Genomic DNA, 20,545 nt, shown 5'->3' on the forward strand with positions numbered 1-20,545 from the left:
AGGTGGAGGTAAGGGCATGCGAGTAATGTCAAGGACACACACGCATAGATTTTTCACACTTTATCTGTCTAGCTACACGCACACACACACACACACACACAGACGAAATACAGACATCCAGGAAAGGCAGATATTACAGTGGAAATGTGGATACATGACCATGTGATGACTTTGTGACAAGAAAAAAAAAAGCAACCCAAAACCTCACTGTGCCTGAGGAAAGTCACTAGTTTCTAAAGTACGACAAGAATAAAATATGTGAATGCACTGCGATAGCCTGATTTTTAAAACCTTAAATGCTGCAGAATATTCAAACTAGAACTACCACATCAGGGCTGAATGTTGCACTTTATATCCAAGTCCGTCTAAAACATTATACTGTCACAATTAAACGTATTCATTCTTGAGTTTTGGCAAGAAACATTAGTTCAGAGTGCCCTTGACCTTTGACCACCCAATTCATGTTAACACTAATGCGACCTACATAATATGGGGACGGACAACCAGGCAACCAAAATAAAAACTCTCGAGAAAAAGTTGATACTCTCAACTGTCACAATGACATAAATTACCTTGTTCTACCCGAGTCTTCAAAAGTCTTGACCAAGAAGTCCGTCACGTTCCGTCCAGTTAGATCCAACAATGTGTCTGTTGTGTTCTGGATCCTCTGTCAGAAAGAGGAGAAAAGAAAAACACAAGAAGTTGAAATGTTGGAACCATAAAAAGACGGAAGAATAAATCAATACTATTGGTTTGCCATTTGTTATTTATGTAATAGTGACCTCGAGGTTAAACCTGCATACTTGATTTTTGGGAAACTTGGTAGCACAACAAGCTGTAAACACACAACTGACATAGTGTCACCGTATTCAGTTGATATATCACCTTATTTACACATCCAGCAGATACAGAGCAAGATTGGAATTTAGTCATGTTTCTGGCAGCATGAGAAATGTTACTCCAATATCCACCCTCGTTTTAGCCCTCTTTTTTTGGTTTCTGTCAACTCCTGAGAAAAAAAGTAACTGGCTCTTCAGCGCAACATGCTACACTAACTTTGTCTGCTGATGGTGCTGGGTAGCGAGCATACAATGGATCGGAGCTGCTGAAAACGATGTTCATGAGAGCTATGAGAGGGAATCAAAACACCGCAGTTGCCAACTGTGAAACCAAAACAATAAGTTGAAAGATGCCAAAGTGCTCCGTAGTGTGACGCCTTTCACATTACACAAAGTCAAATCATCCAATGTTATTACAAAGTATTGCTTAGAGCAGCTTTAAGATGCAGAAATTGTTTCAAAACCTTTTCAGAAATTCTGAAAAAGGAAATGGATACATGACTTTCATGCAAAAAAAAAAAGGTGCAACACTTTTTCTGTTACTTATGGAAGGATATAAAACTTTTGCAGACACTGGAGCACTTAACTGTGGCTGTAGTGACGCACCATGAGCTGAAAGGCTGACCGCAGAGAGACTCCTGCAAGCACAACTGCTCAGCCACCCGTAAAAACTCACCCAGTCGATGTAAAATCAACAAAACTTAAGAGCAAGAACATTTTGCAGGTGATATCTGTTCGCAGCACTATGGAACATATTCTCCTCATCATAATAGGCAATTATGACTGGCTATAGGGGGCCTGGCTGAAATCTAGACCCCCAGCCAATGCTGTGTCTGATGTCAAAGAACCCTAATTAGATGCCTTTCTGTGGATAAATGGGTACATTCAAACATCCAATTAGGGGAGGGTGCGACACACCACCCTGAATGCACTCCACGATGCGTAGACTGATACTTCAGTACACACACACACTCTCCTGCCGACACCATGCTGCTTTAGCCTTGCTTATTTAGAGAGGTAGCGCGATGCTAATTAGCGGAGTGATCCTTGATAAAAGAATTGAGACCCCCCGACTGCAAGGCCATTTACCAGCGTACCCCCTAGTTATGCTGGTTATCTATCCTTCTGTACAAACAGCTTGACGTGCAAGCTTTGGGTAGACCAATTCTTTATCACATATAACATCCAGGAGATACATGGCACGTGGCATGGCAGTGTCAGGGGGTATGGAAGTAGCATTAAAGCAAAAAGAGGAGACGAGAAAATGCTGGAGTAAAGCAAGGAGGAGGAGACGAATATAGAGATTTTAGGAGCCAGATTAAAAACAAATAGGATAAATAAGACAGCAGAGGAAGAGCAGAGCGGGGATAGAAACACAAGTTAAACATTGGAGAGCCGAGCATAGGAGGAAAGAAAAGAAAAGGAGGATGATAACTGGAATCACAAGGAAAGGAACAAACAGAAGGAGAAAGCAGCTGAAGAAGAGGACCCATCTGGCTTATGAATCAGAGATAAGGAGGACGAACGGCACATCCACCTTGGCTTATCTCTGAACAAACATGCTTCTCTTTCAAAAAGCCACAGGAACTCGGAAACAAACAAAACCAAAAATAAGAGCTTTTACACTCCGATGTGTGTACAGAGTTATACAGGAGCATACAGTCAGTGTGGGTCTAATTATTTTGGCCTGGTTCCATATCCCCCCATCAAAGAGACTGAAATGGGAACATAACGCGATGGTGCAATACCCGGGCCCGCGTCTCTTGTTCATTACCTGGGAACAGCTTCAGAGTGCTTGGCATTCTGTACATGACATCAGTTCTCCGCAACACAATGGTAGCTTGATAGCTTGGGAGGCAAACAGGGGTGAGGGAAATGTAAACTGAGGAGTAATCAAATCTGTTGAATGAGCTGGCATACTGCAGCAAAGGAGAGATAAGAGACTGTGCTGTGTTCATATTAATCTTGGCACGTCGCGCCGTACCTCTAAGGTAAAATTTAAATTTTATCTAGTGTGCACAAAAAAAAGATGCAATGTCGGGAAAGCAGATTCTTCTATAATTAGCATGTTATGTGAAGTTGTCAATTGTCCTCTGACTCGGATTTTGCAAGGGATGATCAGGTTAATTGGGTTGTTTCATGCAAAGCAATACATATCAGTAAGTGTGAAGTTGTTACTAATATTTAACTCATTGCAACATGATGTGTTTGGAGCGAAAGTGACAGATGGCCCACTGTGAAATTGTGTGCGTTTCAGGAGCGTGCATTTCATTGTGTTGTGCGATTATGTCCACTATGATCACGTCGCATCGACCGTTTAAAAACGGAGCCAAACAATACCATCAGATAATGGCTGGAGTAGTGAGGGAAGCACTCGCTGGGTAACACTCAGTTATCAACCACAGTGAAAAAAAGCTGCTGCGGCTATTCTGTCCCAGATCATGAGAGATCGAGTTGCACACATCCACGCCTGATGACAGATTTTCATCCGGACCCTTTCGGTTCCGTTTATTCACAACAAAAAGGATAAGCGCCGCCTCATCCACCATTTGCCTCACCTCACAATTCAATGACCTTTCTGATTTTGTTAGAGCATCTCTCGCCTTCCGCTGAGAGGGGGGGGGGGCTCTGGACAGGTAGTCTTACTCTAAAATGGATCTGCGGGTGTTGGGAGTGAAAGTGACAAATCAACAGGCCCCAGCAGAGACAGGACGTGTCAGCCTGTTGTGTTCGTCAGGTTGAGTATTGGCTGGCGGGGTTTCGGAAGTGATCGGCGGTTAGTTGGTATTTGTTCTTTGCCAACAGCTGTTGTTGGAGAAAAAAACACGCCCTCAGATTCAAAGTTTACACATTCGTCATGGTTTCAGTGAATAAATTATGACATTAAAAATATGTCTGCGCTGAGGATTTTATGTTGTAAATGTATACTCCAAACAGAGGTGCATGAAAATATTTCAATCAATATTATAGATTATGCTGCATTATAAAATAATAATTTTCTTTTCCTAAAAGGTACAACAAACGGTCTCGCTGTAAAGACTTATTTACTGCAAAAGGCAGTTTCTCTCCCCCCTCAAACTGACAAACTAAAGTAGATAATGTTTGTATTTTCCTATGCAGAACTTCTCCTTTTTCCCACACAAATGGTCAGCCAATGCCCAACTTCAATACACTGATTGATGAGACCAAGCAAAGTAATTTGCAAGCAAGCTCCAGTTAGGCCAGCCTCCAAATGATAAATACATCAATCGTAATTCTGTGAAACGTGGCGGCTTTATCAATTCCTCCGCGCACATGACGGCCTATTCATCTACGAAGGTTAAATATCACCAGTGAACGAGAGTCAATACCTCAGAATTGATAATGGGCTCACTGTTGCCTGCCATTTCCATGGAAACAATGATTCCACACTCCCTCCTGCGGTGATGTGTCCATGTTTTTTCCCCCTCTCTCGTCTTTTCTCTACTTTCTCAAGGGCATATTGGGAGGATGGGCAGGATAAAAGATTTTTAAAAAATAAATAAAGTAACGCTGGTACACGTCATGATTTATTCAGCAGGGGACGCTTTCAGGTCAAAGGGAAAGCATCCTCACGATGTGCTCAGCTTCTGTGGGTGGTCTCTGCCTCGGGTTTGCATTGAATTTATGCAAAGGAACACAGTCTACAGGTAAGGAAAAGCCGCAATGGTGGTAATTGCATGTGATCCCACACAAACACATAGTGCATATTTATATCAAGCAGCATGTTACAATCATATATTCATATCTATCACAATATTTATCCTACCTCACGAGCAACGGTTCTCTGCTAAGATTGATATTCTCTGCAGAGTTCAAACTGTATATCTGAGCATGACAGCCGCACTAAAGTTTCCTTCCCATGACCGTACACTCCATTTCAAACGGTAAACTGTGGGTTACGGCCCGCTGGTGGATTGCCGTTAACAGCAGGAAGGCAACGAAAGTTGGAGAAATGTGGATGGGGTTAGGGTATACAGTTACACACTGAACTAGACTAATGAGCTGGGGTCTTTTCCCTAACATTGAAAAAAAGACCACGAGCTACCATTTCACCTCATGATCACCCTGTATGTTCCGACCATATTTACCCCAGTGGTGTAAATCTTTCAAGATTTTAGATGAAGAAATAAAAGGCTGCAAAGCTTGCTGGCTTTCGGTGTTACAAAGGCTGACCCCCGCCACATAAATAAAGACTCTCATTATGCAAAACGAAGGTGATGGACAGAGAATCGTGACTGTTTAAAGCACGTGGATTGCATACAAATGTTTCCCCCTCCTCACTTGTGTTCTGCTACATTCTCTTCTCTTGTAGAAGCTTCTTAGTCTACATCTACAGTTGCTTTAGCACACAGTGGGAGATGACTGGCAATAATCTCGTTGCATCATTATGACTCAATGTCCTCAAGGTTGTTTCAATGCAAAACTGAGAGTCCATTTAATATCCGTTTACAGGATCTGGATTGGATGTTGTAAATAAAAGAGAAATGATGCAAGTGAATGTAACAAGATGTAGACAAGAATTGGCCTTTATAAATGGTCTTTTTTTTATTGAGGCTAAGTGTACTAAAAGTGCCAGCTACATATAAAATGACACTATAAAGCAGAAATCCGGCAAAGTAGTGACAACTCATAGAATAACAAGAAATTGATTCAGGCTGAGAAACACTTAAATGAAAGAATGAGTGAGGTAGTTTAAAATGGGAGAAGCAGGTGGAGAGGAGGAACAGAGCAAAATAAAATAGAGGGTTCGGAAAAAAGACCTTGATGGAAAATTGCACGATAAAGAATGATACAAAGACACAAGTAGCGCCTCAACAAATGGGGGTTTCCTTGACAGAGTTGTCATTAGCTAGGGACAAAACGTCAGGGCAAAGAAAAAGGTTACACAAAGGGCACCTCCCTTGTTTGGCTGTCTCAACAATCATCCTATAACATGATACCGGGACAGTTGCTCCTTTAAAGTGGCCCTGGATGGCCTTGTCACAGGAAGGAGCACACAGCAAGACGTGTGCAAGTTCAACGAGCCATTAAGGATCTGTGGAGAGTGTGAAATGGCACATTACAGAGTGTGGGATATTGGCTAGAGGAGGTATAGGGGGGGTGGATGGAAAATAAAGGCGTGATGAGCGGTTTCAAACTGCGTCATGTTACGTCCTGCCTCTCTCTGTGTTGTCTGTGTTCAAATTCTTGTTTTTTTTGGGGGGGGGCTATGCCATGACAATTAAGAGACAACTTTAAATACATCTATGTGACTGTGAGAGTTTTCTTAACTGGGCCAGAATATATATTTTTTAACACTACCTCACTTCCCTTAATAACTGAGATATAAAGGCGCTTTGCTACTTCACAACTTTGCTTTGCAAATTAAACTTACAGTGACTTTTAAAACTTATATAATATGCATAAAAGAGCTGACAACTTAACAACCACAGTGAGGCATAACTTTGTAACTGTCTATTGTGTCATTAGATCCCACCCACAAAGTGGATTTTTTCGCTGAGTGGCACATTAATTTGATTTAATGGTATTTTAAATCTATAAATAAAATGATATTAACACAAAAGGCTTTAGGCCACGTTGCTGTATTTGAATTTTAATTATTATGTGTAATTAAAGTAAGTAAAAAAAAAGAAAAATCAGTTTTCTTAAATAGTGTCACTGGAAAGTCAAATCCCTTGTGAAATATATATCCACATTACTACTTTGTATTAACGTTACTTGAACATCTTAGCCGAGTGTGGTTCAGACTTACAAACTAACATAACACACATGATCCACCGCTCTTCAAGTTAAGTGCATGTGTTTATTCAAGTGCAAATTAAATGTGATGGTTTAACTGTATAATGTAGTTTATAAAGTAGCTCAAGCAAGTGAAAACCTAACAGTGACAAGAAAGACACTCTGCACTATAGCTACTGTGTCAGAAATGCAGGTGTGCTTTGCAAATTAAACTGTGTGTAGGCTAAACGCGAGTGGGAAGCGTTGATAAGGTTGTCTGCTCTTGATGTGCAATCGAGAGAGAGAGAAGTGTTCAACTTCATGAATATACTAAGTGCTGATGATGACAACTGCAAGCTGTAGAGCCAACCATCGTCAGATCAGCATTTATATATTCCTCCTAAATAAAGGTCACCACTGTGATTGTTGTTTATTCACTGACGAGGACTTTTGTTTTTGAATAATAGACCATAATATCCCTTCAAAAGTTGTTACAAAACACAAGAAACACTGCAGACATCACTCTTTTCACATAACACTACCAACGTGTCGATGCCATCATACACTGTTTGTCAAATTTTGTTTTTGTTTTGCACCTACCTACACACTCACAGGATTATCTGCCACACCCTCCCACATCTGCAATCCGATTATACTGAACCAAAGCCGTCCACCAGCCCACACGTTTCAACTTATTTACTGTCACATGCACAACAATTACAGAGAGGCAGTCTTAGACCAGTCTGTGTGAGTTATTGCCTTATGTCCACAAATGAGTGATGATTGAAAACTCTTGAAATAATTTGCTGAAATGCGCATTGAAGCATGGCTATCTGTTGTGATTTTCAAACTGTTTCAAAATAGCAGTTTGTCTGGCATGCTATTGCTTGTGAACAAAAAGCTATCCAACCTAAACCACGACTGCGCATTATCACAGGACCGCCCTATGTGCATGCAGGCAACTAACACTGGCCAACAGTTTATATGAAGAAAAAGTTGGAAATGCAAAATTGTGAATTATCTTGTAAATGCAATGGTGTTTTGCAGCCTGACCGTGAATCAACCGCCATCGTTTTTGTCAAAGTCGACCCGAGCCTGAACCACAGCAGCCGTTTCTGTAAGTTATTAACAATAAAACTGTGATTCGAATGTCAACGTTATGAATGAAACTTTGAAGCTTCAAATTACAAGTCTTTTCGGCGCAGTAAAAGACGCGATACGATCTCCAACATGCACCTTCTCTGACCAAATGCATAGCACAGTCCAAAAACTGTTGTATGCTTCATTCAAGCCCGGGGGGATTTTGAGAAATTACAGCCCGGCCCGGCGGGTCGGGTCCAATTGGTTTCTGGCAGAGAATCAAAGCTCTAATCAGATGGCAGAAGTCCCCCGCTGCTTTCCTCTTCATCGGGGGAACACAACAAACAACAAATGCTTAACCGTCTCCAAGACGGAGAAAATATTGGCAGATTTAGGTGGGGTTAGGAAGGAGACATTGAAATCTCTTAAAATGCAGGCACATGCCACAAAGCCCGAGTATACAGACATAGCCGTTTCTAATAAAATAAAATGACTTTGGGTAGAGGTGGCAAGATCTCCTTATAGTCTCTCTCAAGCTTAGATTTCTCATTATCATTGGGAGACGACAGTGCAAACCATTGAGCTCCAAATGAGCTACTTTCTCTTCTTCTCTTCTCTCTGTGACGTGATTGGTTCAGTCAGCAGGTTGTGGCTCGGAGGCAGGGATGCGGGGTCTCTAACTTGCCCAATCGATCTAGGCTTGGATCAAGTCTTTTCAGGTCAGACCATGCAACATTCGCCACGGCTGCATTTTGCCAAGTATATATTGTTCAAGCAATGGCCTATAAAAGATTGGTATTGACTTCAGGAAGTTGAGACACGCAAACCTCCCAGAAATTTTAATGTGAGCAGTAAAGGTGAAGTCCTTTGCAGAGTCTATACTGGCAGTGCATGCAATACAATATCCTAAAAGGCGCGACAAGGTGAGAGGTTGGCATATACCTGAATATGACAAACTATGGATATATTGTAACGGAATTTTTAGCAGGTATGGGGAACTGGCTGAATCCCTGGCAATGTCCAATTCAGTATATTTGCAGTGGAATCAATTTTGGCCCTACTTTCATGCGTGCACGCTAGCTCAGAAAAGGGAGGCAGCACAAAAGGCTGATTTACATTTTGCAATGCAATGCAAATTCCTTGTTAGTAAGTACCTTTACATTTTCAAATCAAAATGATGCTGACTGGGACTTTCAGACAGCAAGCCAAAAGCTTCCATGATAAGCATTTTGTATTGTACTGTTGTGTCATTGATTTATTTTTTTACACTTAGACCATTCCACTCGCTTGCTGCAGTATATCCCACTGTGACACACATACAGAGTACAGGGCGCACAGGAAGCCAGGAGCGGTACCCCTGGTTCAGGTCTTGCTCAAGGAACCTCAGACAGAGGCTCACACACTGGCTGTTGCAGGGCATTAAATCTATGACCCTAAAGTTAGGTAATGGTGCCTCCATTTACCCCACCCGCCTGTCACCAAATGGTGCAAGCCCCAGATGAAGAGCCTTACCTGAGGTGGAGGGAGCCCTCCTGCACCAGGTGGACAGTCGGGTAACATGATCGTCCGTTTAGGCGTGCTGCACTGACAGGGGGGGGAGGGGTTAGACATGCTCCAATTCCCGTTGAGGAAGATGTCAGTGACGGACTGATCTACGGATGGAGTGAACCAATCGGAGCCACTGGAAGAACATGGTAAGTTCCTAAGAGCAAACAATGGAGGAGATACGAGTGTTTAACTGGTAATAATGCCAACCACATCTGCTGAAACACATACACACACTTTTTTTATTCTAACCACCCCAGTAACGGTTGTGTAGGATGGAATAATAAAAAGTAATAGTGAAGGTATTATATTTTGTGTGAAAAGCTAATCATTTATTGATCAAATGGAATTTTAGAAATGTCTGTATAAATATTATGCCGAGCGCTCCTTTGCAATGCTCTGGGATACTTGGCTTTTTTACAGCTTGTTCCATTTCTGCAGCATTTCTTGACAGAGGCAGAGACATGCTCGGACCTGCAGGCCTCCATTTTTTTTTTTACTTATGTGACCACTAGCCACACATACACAGCATGTGAAGCTCAACAGTTTACAAGTACCATTTGGCATGACTGCATATGCATACCCTAACGCTATTCTTTTGGCTTCTTGAGTATAAACACTTACGGTATTGGGTCTCCATTCATGCAGCGAGTCCCAAAGCCAGGCGTGTTCACCAAGGTTTCCACCACCTTAGACACCTCCACGTTATCTGGCCCATCATTGCTGTAAATATTGGGGGATATAATCAGTACAAATACAAATTCAAACATTTCAGTGTGCAATATGGTTTTCAGTTTCATCTCACACAGCAGGTGCACGACAGTTAAATCCTTGAGCATCAGTCAATAAAACAAACCAAAAAGTGTAATTTGGCAAAAGCACCAAAAAACATTTTGGTATATCTGTGGTATAACTGTCCTCATTAGAAACTGGTTTTAGAAAAACTAGTGTGAAGAGACACTAGGAATAACTTCTTAAACGTGCTGGAGCATTGATTGCTTCAATGAGAGCTTGAGGAGGACAACCTCTAACCTGATTTTAAGTGGAATTACCCGAAGAGAAGTTCAAAATGGAAACGCTAATCATTGTTAGCGGTCATGATCAGTGATCGCTTCAGATCTATCAGTCCATTGGACCGTCATGGAGTCTATCTTAAACAGCTGAATCACATTACAATCTTAATGCTTGATATTTGCATCTTTAAGGTTCTGTGTAGTGTCGAGACCACACATTCACTTCCAAAAGAGAAGACCGTCGAGTTCACAGAAAAGTGAGGCATTCTGACTCCGCACCTCTACTGTGGGTTTGATTTTTGCCACAGTTGACAGCAAGGATTATTTGAGATTATGGGCCCTGAAATATCGAACCAGACGAATGATTTCAGTTAAGTGTGTGATGTGTATGCGACAAAATGTATTGTCACCATTAGTTAGGGTTTTCCAAGTATTCTAATCTGTCTTCCATCACAATTGGTTCGGATGTTACACGTTTTATAATCGGTCTCCCTTCACAAACGATTAATATTTTACAAGTCATCTAATCTGTCTTCCACATTGGCAGAGCACAGGAGTTTAGATGATCATTAATCTTAAACGTATCTTGACATCAGAGGAGGCCTGGAAGGAAATGGCGTGCGTCAGGGAATCCAATGTTGTGCATTTCAAGTTAATCCTCAATGGCAATGCAGCATCCAACTGGGACGATCTCAATCAAGAGCGAGAGAGACATCTTTGAGTTTGCCAGCACTTTTCTTTGGGCCAAGAGTTCAAACATTAATTGACAGTTCAGGGATTCACACTTTTTTCTCCATGGTTGGAGTCCAGCTCCGTCCTCATGAGTGTGCAAGTACGGTCCGATAGGAGCCTGTTCAACATTCTGTGTACAGTACAGGCTCTTCACTGCCTTTCATTATCATCAGAGTGTCCTGTGCATAGCTACGCCCCGTGTCTCAGTTAAACAATCTTCCCCTTCCAATTTCATTCTCATTACGAACCACACACATTCTGCCCTTTATCTTAAAGGTACCGTGGGAGTTAAAGCACAGTGTTTCATGAAGACCAATGTGATGGCCTTCTGCCAGCAGTGGCCACAGCCCAGCCAGCCATTTGGATTAATACAGTGTTCACCGTCTCACTTAGAGGCGTCTCCATGAAGGTCACACGGTCACTTCCTTGGCCACCAGTGAGCGCAATTGAAGTGGCCCGATTGCAAAAATGGATTATGTGCAGCCATCTGTTTTACAATTAACAATGGCTGGGTTACCACATTATTCGAGATAATAAAACTATTGGACAGTTCCAAAATGAAGACTTGTGCATATACACAGAAAGAGTGGAACTAATGAATAGTTAGTTCATCTAGTCAAACATCACAGAAGTAAGAACTGAGACAACATTAGAAGAAAGTCAAATGAAGGCTACATTATATTACAGGAGAATAAACCAAAGAGTATTATTCAGTGTAAATATCACTTTCCATATTCGTATATATCTCCCCAAAAATACAGAGGGTAACTAACCAACATTATTGCCACAGTTCACATGATAAAATAGTGAGCTTCAACCCCGAAATTATGTCAATCATTATCTTCAATCAGTCTCAGCTAAAATGGATCATTGGCATGCATGATGTATATAATGCTGCAATTCTCCTCTGAATGAACTGCTGAGATAAAAAGGCTCACTACCTTTCATCACGCTGTCATCATCAGGCAGGATGTTTTAAAGTCTCTTAAGAGAAAAGACAATATTTACCAATAGGCCAGAGGGAATGTCAGAACAATTAAGAACACTCAACGCATCATACAAGAACCATTCCAAGGAATTCCCAAGAAAACCAAATCAGCAGTTCAAGTTTGGTCACAAGAGACTATGTGACAAAGTAGGCAAATCAGGCTCTGAAACCCTTGCTTGTGAGCCAGGATTTCATTCCTACATGTCCCATGCTGCATAGTGTTAACATTAAGAAGATCATGTACACTGAGATATGTAATCACAGTATCATGTAAAGGTCTTGTCAGTCTTTTAAACACACCCAGCAACATTGAACGGGTAGATATGTGTCTTCCAAGGTGTTGTTTTCTGGGTTTTTGGTAGCACATGGCTGTTGCTCTGCCAGATGGTTGATGGTTATGACAGCTCTCCGTACACCATGCAGTGGTCAAAAAAGGCAGTAATAATAGTGGTAGAAGTAGTGACAGTGAATAAACTGGGTTTGACTGTTTCAGCACCATGAAGAGAGAACAAGACTTGAAGGCTTTAGCACCATGGACAGTGATTCTATTGCATCTTTGGCAAAGGTAAAAGACAGTCAAGGAAGAAAAGCGCAACATTGCACTTCTAGACAAAGCTGTCATTTCTTTTTAAAACAAAGTGTTGTGGATTGTCTTAAGATTCTAGCTTCAACTTCAAAAGAGAGAAAAAACAACCCGTGCTTCAGAGAACCTTTTACAGAATGGATCATTACCAATGATAACAGCAGCAATGTCCTCAAGTGTTCTAATGCCAAAATTGTGAGAAGACTGTTCCAGCAAAAAAAGTATCACACAAATAAATGCGCCAGCAAATAGTAGTGCAAGTTGCCCATTATCAGTTGTCAATGTAGTGGACTGGTGCTATGTGGATATGACCAAATACACAACATATTCAAGAAGTGTGAAGTGTCATTTGCGTTTAAGTATCATGCAACAACAATTGTACTTTAAAACTAAGCAAAGTATTCACCACTATGTTGCATGGAAACAAAAGTGCATAAATACATCAACAAAAAAAAGAGCTGAAATAGTATCACAAATAATCAGTTTCAGGTTACAGTGTGTTGTGGCTTGACATCATCAAAGTGAATTCTTACAAAGTGCTGCCAGGGGAAATGAAACACCTGCAGGGTGGATAAGCAACGACAGCTTCATGTCAAAAGAACATAGTGTGAATACGATGTCAAGATTAGTTTGATGGTTTGGACAGATGCTGTGACGATTGATGCATATTATAATTAAACTTTTTCCAGCACCTTTGTTGTTACAGAGAAGGAATATGGAGAGATGCTCTGTACAAAATAATATTAAAAAGACTGTGGAGAAATATATCCATTTCTTTATTATGGTGGTCATTATTATGCATTATACTTCATAAGGTGATATTCTATTAATAAAAAGGCATTTACAGTGGTGCAAACCTGTGTGATCCTTTGCGATAACTCAAGATTGTACTCAGTGGGTGTTGAAGTCGACCGAGGCCGTGCCTTGTCACCAAGTGTGTGTCTTCTCAATGACCGAGTGGCAAGCTGCCACCGAGGAGGGGACACTGTCCAGATTGATGACCTCAGCAGTGCAAAAATCCCTCGGTGATCAAACAGCACGAGCAGCACTGTGACATCTTTTTTCTTTGGTTCTCTGTCGTCAAAGCTGAACTTTCTGACAGCGTATTGTTCATCTACTCGTGCTACTAAAACTAGGCAGCTCTTCTTAAAAAAATATGCACGCCCCCTCTGCCTCTGATAACAGGAAACATCATTTTCTATTAGAATTTTTCCCTGGAAAAACCTTGTTGCCTCTGGGTAATTATATTACTTGGTGTATTACACCATTCAGCAATATTACAATTAAAAAGAAAGTATTGAAAATGGTTGTTAACATTCACAACTAAATTAAAACAAGTGCTGAATTGGGTCAGAATGACATCATTAACTAGATATACTATGCTATATCATGATGTGGTTACCTGTAGAAGGTAGTTTGAGGCAGATCATACATCCAAGGTTGCAGCTCCAGACTCGGGTATTCAGTGAATGGCGGGACGATGAGCGAGAAGATCAGAGACAGGCACACAAAAACAGCAGGCAGGACCACCTAGGAGGACGTTAACAATGTGAGAAACTGCTTAAGACATTTATCCTGCGCCATCTGCACTCCCCTGATACACCTAAACCAAATGAACAAAACAGTACTAACGAGTAAAAGCAATAAGTAGCTGAATGCGACAAACAAAAATGAACAATTTGACTGAAATACTTTCAGCTTAGAGGAGTACTATCTGCTGCTGAGGCTACAACGATGACTCAAGGAACTTGAGAAACTCTCTTCTTCCTCATGGAGCTACTGTGCATTGCAGAGTAAGTTAGTCATTTTAAGGCCTTTGTAATTACAACATACGACGACTTCTTAAAAGAAAAAGGAAAATGTCTACACGGGTGGTACAGATGTTTATCTGTGCACTGGAGGCGCAACAGCACAAGATTCAATGTTAGATCAATTTCATCACTCCCCTACACTGTCATTACGTGCTACAAAATGACTGATCCAATCCACAATAACGCGGGCCGCTGTGATAATGTGTGCACATTAATATGCTCGACACCCACTTGTTTGGGCTCTTCTGCACGCTTTATGAGTTTGATTAAACACTTCCAACACTGCCACCATCATCTGGCCACTCAGATATAATTAGTTTCTCAACATTCTCTTGTCTTTTGCATTTTTTAAACCAGGCGCTGCCACGCTTCTCCCATCCTGCCCAGCCCCTAGCCCCCCCCCCCCCCCCCCACCTCCAATCCTCTTTTCTCCATCATGTAATTCTCTTTTCATTTCATTGTTAGAGCTGACAAAAAGGTCAGTGGGAAAAATGCAAGCTATCTTTAATGTTTAATCACTTGTAGGTTGGAGCGCGCCCGGCAGCAGGGGGAGGTTTGCGTACACTTGATTAATTGCAGGGCATGCAATTTGCCAGGCCAATTCAAGATGCTACAATTGAAAACCCTAAATTTACTGCATGGAGCTACGGCCATGGAAATGTGCTTGGAAGAAAGATAAAGAGCAGCAATGAGAGTGAAAAGCTTAATGGCAGACGGCGAGAGAAAGAACTATTCTTTTTCTGTTGCTCTCTCTCTCTCTCAACAGTAATTGCAGGTGAAAGCTGGTATTTCTGCCATTGAGAGAAATCTGCAAAAAAACAGGGAGAGGTTATTATGCTCACTAAGCCAAGGCACTCCGATGAACAATGTATGCATTTAGCGCATTCTCAAATTCAGTGGGAAGTTAAAGAGGACGGGATTATATGCAAACTGGGTATAAACACCAAAACACAATTAAGATGTGTTTTATTTCCTGCAAGGTCCAACGGCTCATTAGATGAAGTTAGTTTCTGCAACACACATTTATGTCTTCCCTATTTCATTTGTGAATTCAATGCTGCAGCTTGCGTTACAAGTGCATAATAGCATCGGATATTTTCACCGACGTGTTAATGTGGTCTTTCCTTTTCTCGGTGTTCAGATTAAACATAACAAATAGTTGGTAAACCAATTGTTTCGAGTAAACGCAAACAATACAGAAACTTGAGCAAATGAACGCTTAAAGAGCCAAGCTGCAGCCATAATTAGATTAAAAAAAACAACACACATTGTGAATTACAAAATGTAAATCATCTGCAGCCCTACAGCAAGGTAGCTGCAGCTGGGAAAGGTTGTTTCAGTTTGAGCTCCAAACACCAGAACCCTTCAACTCATTCACCGTAACACAACCACTAACTGCTTCTCCCTGATTCTGACATTGCCAGCACTCCCGATGTCCCTAACTTTCATCCCCATAAATCACTGCTTTTGTGTTACATGCCATAATCTCTTTTATATCCCCCTAACCGCTTGTATTCGACGAGATTACCTCACCACACAATCATATCTGCTGACAATGGGAGCTGTTGACATGATGGGGCGGGGGGGAAAAAAAACCTTTCGCCAAATGAATAAAGAGGGAGAGGTAGGAGGTGCGCCCTTGCAGACAATGTGCACCTTTGTACATGCACACTCACGCGCTTATCCTGCTATCCTGCTCTGCGTCCCCACTAAAGAGGGACGTCCAAGATTGACAGTGACTAATGACGATTGGTACTGCAGCAAATTAGAAGAAGAACCCATACACCTCAGAAAGGTAAAACATTGTTCTCTTTCTTTCTCTCTCACACACACACACACACACACACACCAGCAGCACAAAGGAGTGAGCTTTTTCAGTTATGATAATTTCAGCATCACGGCAGCTGTCATAACTGACGGCATTACAAGATATTCACAAACTATGAATCTAGACGGGCGACGTGTCAATACAATTTAAGTCACGACACACTTTTTAGAACTTGGGGGACAAAAAATTACTTAAGTCCCTTGGAAATTGCTACTTACCAAAATTGGTTTTGACTTGTTTAAATTGTGCCCGTTTATTGGTTTTGACTTTTGAAATTATGTTTACGAGGAGCAAAGTGATATAGACGTGCACTTAATAGGCTAATAGCAGTCTGTCATGTCTGTAATTGTTAAGCGATCACATTTAATACATAGCTAACGAAAACACATGATTAGCACACAGTGAAATGAAGGAAAAACAAATCATGTGTGTCACTTTGCCTTTCTGGTGGCAATCACAGCGATCAGGTGAAACTGGAGGTACTCCAACTGAAGCCAGCAAAAACACCTTTCACCGACTCAATGTACAATGTATGAACAGTTTCCTGCCCACACCAGGCATGACTCTGTGTCAACATGCAAAGGTGGGGCCTCATGAATTGACCAAACTTGGGATTAAACTATTCTGGTCCCAGTTATCGACACTTTTCTGCTCACAGAAAGTGATTTGTGAAAACCAAAGAGAGGAATCTCCCCCACTACGGCAAGAAACAGGTTGCTCATGCCGTCTGCAGCCTCTGTGGTCCCTCAAGTATTCCTTTGGGAGTAATGATGATTATTGTATGTGCAGTTCACTGATGATATTACATCATTCTTGGTGCTGCTCTTCGCATTTTTCAAACTTTTTTCCTTTTCTATATACTGCCCTCTGTGTCCAATTGCTTCTCAGATAACTTAAATTCCACAACTATTGAGTAAATCAAGATGGATGACATGGCTTTCCCCTGAAGATCTCAAATGAGCTTACTCTATCATATTTGTCATTAACTGATTTCGAAAAGGCAACATGTAATTCATACGATCCTACCTTGATCCTCCCATGGAACCCTCCTTGTATAACCCTTCCATTCATCAATATGACAGACTGAGGCCATTACCTGGGCAATGAGTCCCTTGCGGCTCCTTCGGGCGTGGTGGAAGCGCTTGATAAAAAGTGCCAGGAACTGCCTCCTGATCAGCTCGCATCCGGTGATGACCGTGGATCCCTTCCCACCGACACTGGCGTTCTTCTTCAAGTCTGCAGTGGACATTAATAACCCACTATGTTATTTATCATTGACGCATATGTAAAATGCCTGGAAAGCACACTAATGGGCTGATGAAATATAACTTAAGTATTAAACCTGCCAGCTGCACTAGCTCATTCCACAGCGTAGCAGCTATTTTTCTTTAATAGATCATGATGTTTGGAAATGGTAACTGGGCATTACTAAGGAGGGGACAGGTGATAAACAAAGGGCGTTGTAGACACCTTGGTTTTATGACTCACATTCTTCAAGAATATCTTTGCTAAAAAAAAAAGAAAGAAAGAACTATCTTGCGACAGTAGTCATTAAGAGAATAAAGCATTCTCTGATTGAAAACCGTTTTCATGACGAAGACATTGTATGAAAGGAAATGTCTTTCATTAGGGCAAAAAAACAGAAGAGACGGGTTAGATCATGTTGTATGGACTGGAAAGAAATTATGTCAGAAAATTCTGGAGACAGAGCCCTTGTTTATTCCCTCTTTTCAAAATGGCCACTGAGGTGTAACAGTCAAATTGAAGCCAAAGTAAATGAAGTTATTAACTGAAGAATGAAAGGTGTATGAAAAAACAGACATTTGCTAGCATAATAAAACCATGATTGTCTGTAGAAAGGACAAAGTACAGTACCTACCTTCCACTTTACCTGTGAACCTTCCCTTTAATTCTGCACGAGAAACAGAAAGAAACAAGCCTCAAGCAGGAATTACAGTTCATTTTCTATTTAAAATAGCACCCATAAATATTAGTATTACTCAACTTTCTGATTTGAGTAAATTCACAAATGTTTAATTGAGCTTCCGACATTAAAAAAATAACTGCAAGACACATTTGGAGAGACTTGCCACTCATTCCAGAGACTTGCTCTGTTTTCATGTGGACGCTGGCGATGCTGTTCCGTTTGGATGTGCGGGAGCCTCTTTTGCAGTCTCTCACCAACGGCTCCTTAGTTGCTGTGGGAATACAAATAAGATATGTTGTTTTGGCCTGACCCAATTTAGGGTTATAAATAACAATCAGAGTAGCTACCTGCCCTGCAAGATGCCGTATTGTTCCATGTAAAAGCAAAAATAAAAACCACGTGTTTTAGGAACGTGAGGAAATGGGTTTTTAGATTAAACTGAAAAGGGAAGTTGCTTGCTGATGGATGGAATATTTATCCGATCAATGAGAAATAAGAACTGGTTGGTAAACACAATATAATTCTGTATAAGTAAGAATGCAATGAGAGTGTACAGGGGTAAGAAAAGCATTAACGAAAAATGACTTTACTCTTTGAAATAGATAATAGCTGCAAACAATGTCACAAAGTCTGCCAGTCACCTGTTGTCTACTTTCACTGTATGATAAGTTCCTCTGTGAATGCAATTTGTTCGTGTACAGCATTTCTTGTATACATTTTTGAGACAGTTGCTTTTAGCATATTAAATGCTATTTTCAATTTGACTGATGTAACTGCAGTGTGGATGCAAATGAAACGGCCTCTCTGGGGTTAGTTGGTGGAGGCAATACTGTTGGAGAATCATCAAGAACATGTTAAAGGCTTCAGGTGGAATTAGCTGGCAGGCGTGATGCATCATAGTCTATCACATGAAGCTGTGGTGGTTGTGTAAGAGCAGCATTAAGTTATTTTCTCACGGGAGACATAAAATACAATGTTTTAAACAGTTTTAATTTTAATTTTACTGCTGTTTGTTGTTATCCATTATACTGTTTATCCCCCTGACGTGACAGCATGCAAACATATTGCCACCTTACTTGGTATTTCTGCATCCACTTCAGTATCTTCTGCCACTTTAAGAAATATCTGTGGAATGAAGAGATGACGTATTCATATACTTTCTCAAGGGAGCCACAGTATGTGTTCTGTCACCTTATAAGCACACACACACACACACACGAGCAGGGAAACTAATGATACAGCAGTAGATGAGCTTAACTAAGCTGTTTTATAGTTGTTTTTTTTGTTACACTTAAAAGCAAACTCATAATGTATTCAACAAGTGAACAAAGATTTGATGCAGATGGCCGTTACACGGTCACGTTTCTGCTTAGAATAAGATCAGGGTTGAGCATCCACGGGGACCCCAACCTTTGCTTGAGCACCTGCCAATTGGCCTCTCTAAGAGAAGTGCCCTCATTGACATCATTTATTAATTCAGGCCATATATCAAAAATAAATAAATCTACATATTTGAGAGAAATGTCCAAGTGACCTTTCGCTTTTTTTATTCTGCTGTGCGTGTTAAGCCCCGTTTCAACATCTGCCCTCTAAAAAGGCTCTGAACACCCCTGGCAAAGCCGACACCATTTGTACTGCATGTGATTTTATGTGGACATCAGTCAAAAACATAAAATCTAACTACTGACATCATAAAACAGTCAAACAGTCCTTTAAAAGATTATTTATAACAATAACCAGGAACAGTTGTATTATATGACCAACTTGCATGAAAAAATCCCATTCATCAGCCGTTGTATATTAGTCCCTTAAATAGAAAATCACTGCGTATTTCAACTGAAGTGTAGTCGGACTTCAAAGAAAACATGGATGGATGAAATAACCTTGTCGTGTCTGAATTTTAGAACTGCAAAAGGAATTATTTAGATTGCCTGCAGGCCATGAGTGTCTGATTCATGTCTGAGTTACATGAAGGGTATTAACCAACAGTCACTCAGCTTTGTGATCCAAGATAGGTCTGGATGGCAAAACACTGCGTGAGTCATATGAAGAAATAAGACCGTGTACTGTATGTGTAGCGACTGCAAGTACAACTTAAATCACATGTAGTGTGAAAGCGCTTTGAGTGGTCGGTAGACTACAAAGGCGCTGTACACATACAGGTCCATTTACTTTAGTAAACCAGAAAGTATTTCACCAGTGTTTCTGACCGAAAGTTGCTTGTTCTCTAGTTGCTCGTTCTCTAGTTGCTCGTTCTCTAGGTGCTCCTTCTCTAGTTGCTTGTTCTCTATTTGCTTGTTCTCTAGTTGCTCGTTCTCTAGTTGCTCCTTCTCTAGTTGCTCCTTCTCTAGTTGCTCCTTCTCTAGTTGCTCCTTCTCTAGTTGCTTGTTCTACTGCACGACGGCATTTGAAAACTGCACATCAACATTTTGGTGGGGAAGGAGGATGAAATACTTAGGA

At 41.0% G+C, this 20,545-nt stretch overlaps 1 protein-coding gene across 1 annotated transcript in view; it reads right to left on the reverse strand.

Annotated features, from left to right (window-relative positions):
- Positions 1-20,545, reverse strand: part of LOC306714808 (phospholipid-transporting ATPase ABCA1) — a gene marked incomplete at its 5' end in the record, with an annotated part of 123,059 nt that overhangs the window by 48,747 nt on the left and 53,767 nt on the right. The window contains 8 exons of the mRNA XM_079184946.1: positions 573-667; positions 9,171-9,360; positions 9,828-9,926; positions 13,922-14,049; positions 17,255-17,394; positions 18,038-18,070; positions 18,252-18,356; positions 19,162-19,210. Coding sequence (XP_079041072.1) covers positions 573-667; positions 9,171-9,360; positions 9,828-9,926; positions 13,922-14,049; positions 17,255-17,394; positions 18,038-18,070; positions 18,252-18,356; positions 19,162-19,210 — 839 coding nt within the window. The remainder of the gene's footprint in view (positions 1-572; positions 668-9,170; positions 9,361-9,827; positions 9,927-13,921; positions 14,050-17,254; positions 17,395-18,037; positions 18,071-18,251; positions 18,357-19,161; positions 19,211-20,545) is intronic.

Source organism: Pholis gunnellus, assembly GCF_910591455.1.
Source record: "Pholis gunnellus genome assembly, chromosome: 23".
Taxonomy (NCBI): Eukaryota; Metazoa; Chordata; class Actinopteri; order Perciformes; family Pholidae; genus Pholis; species Pholis gunnellus.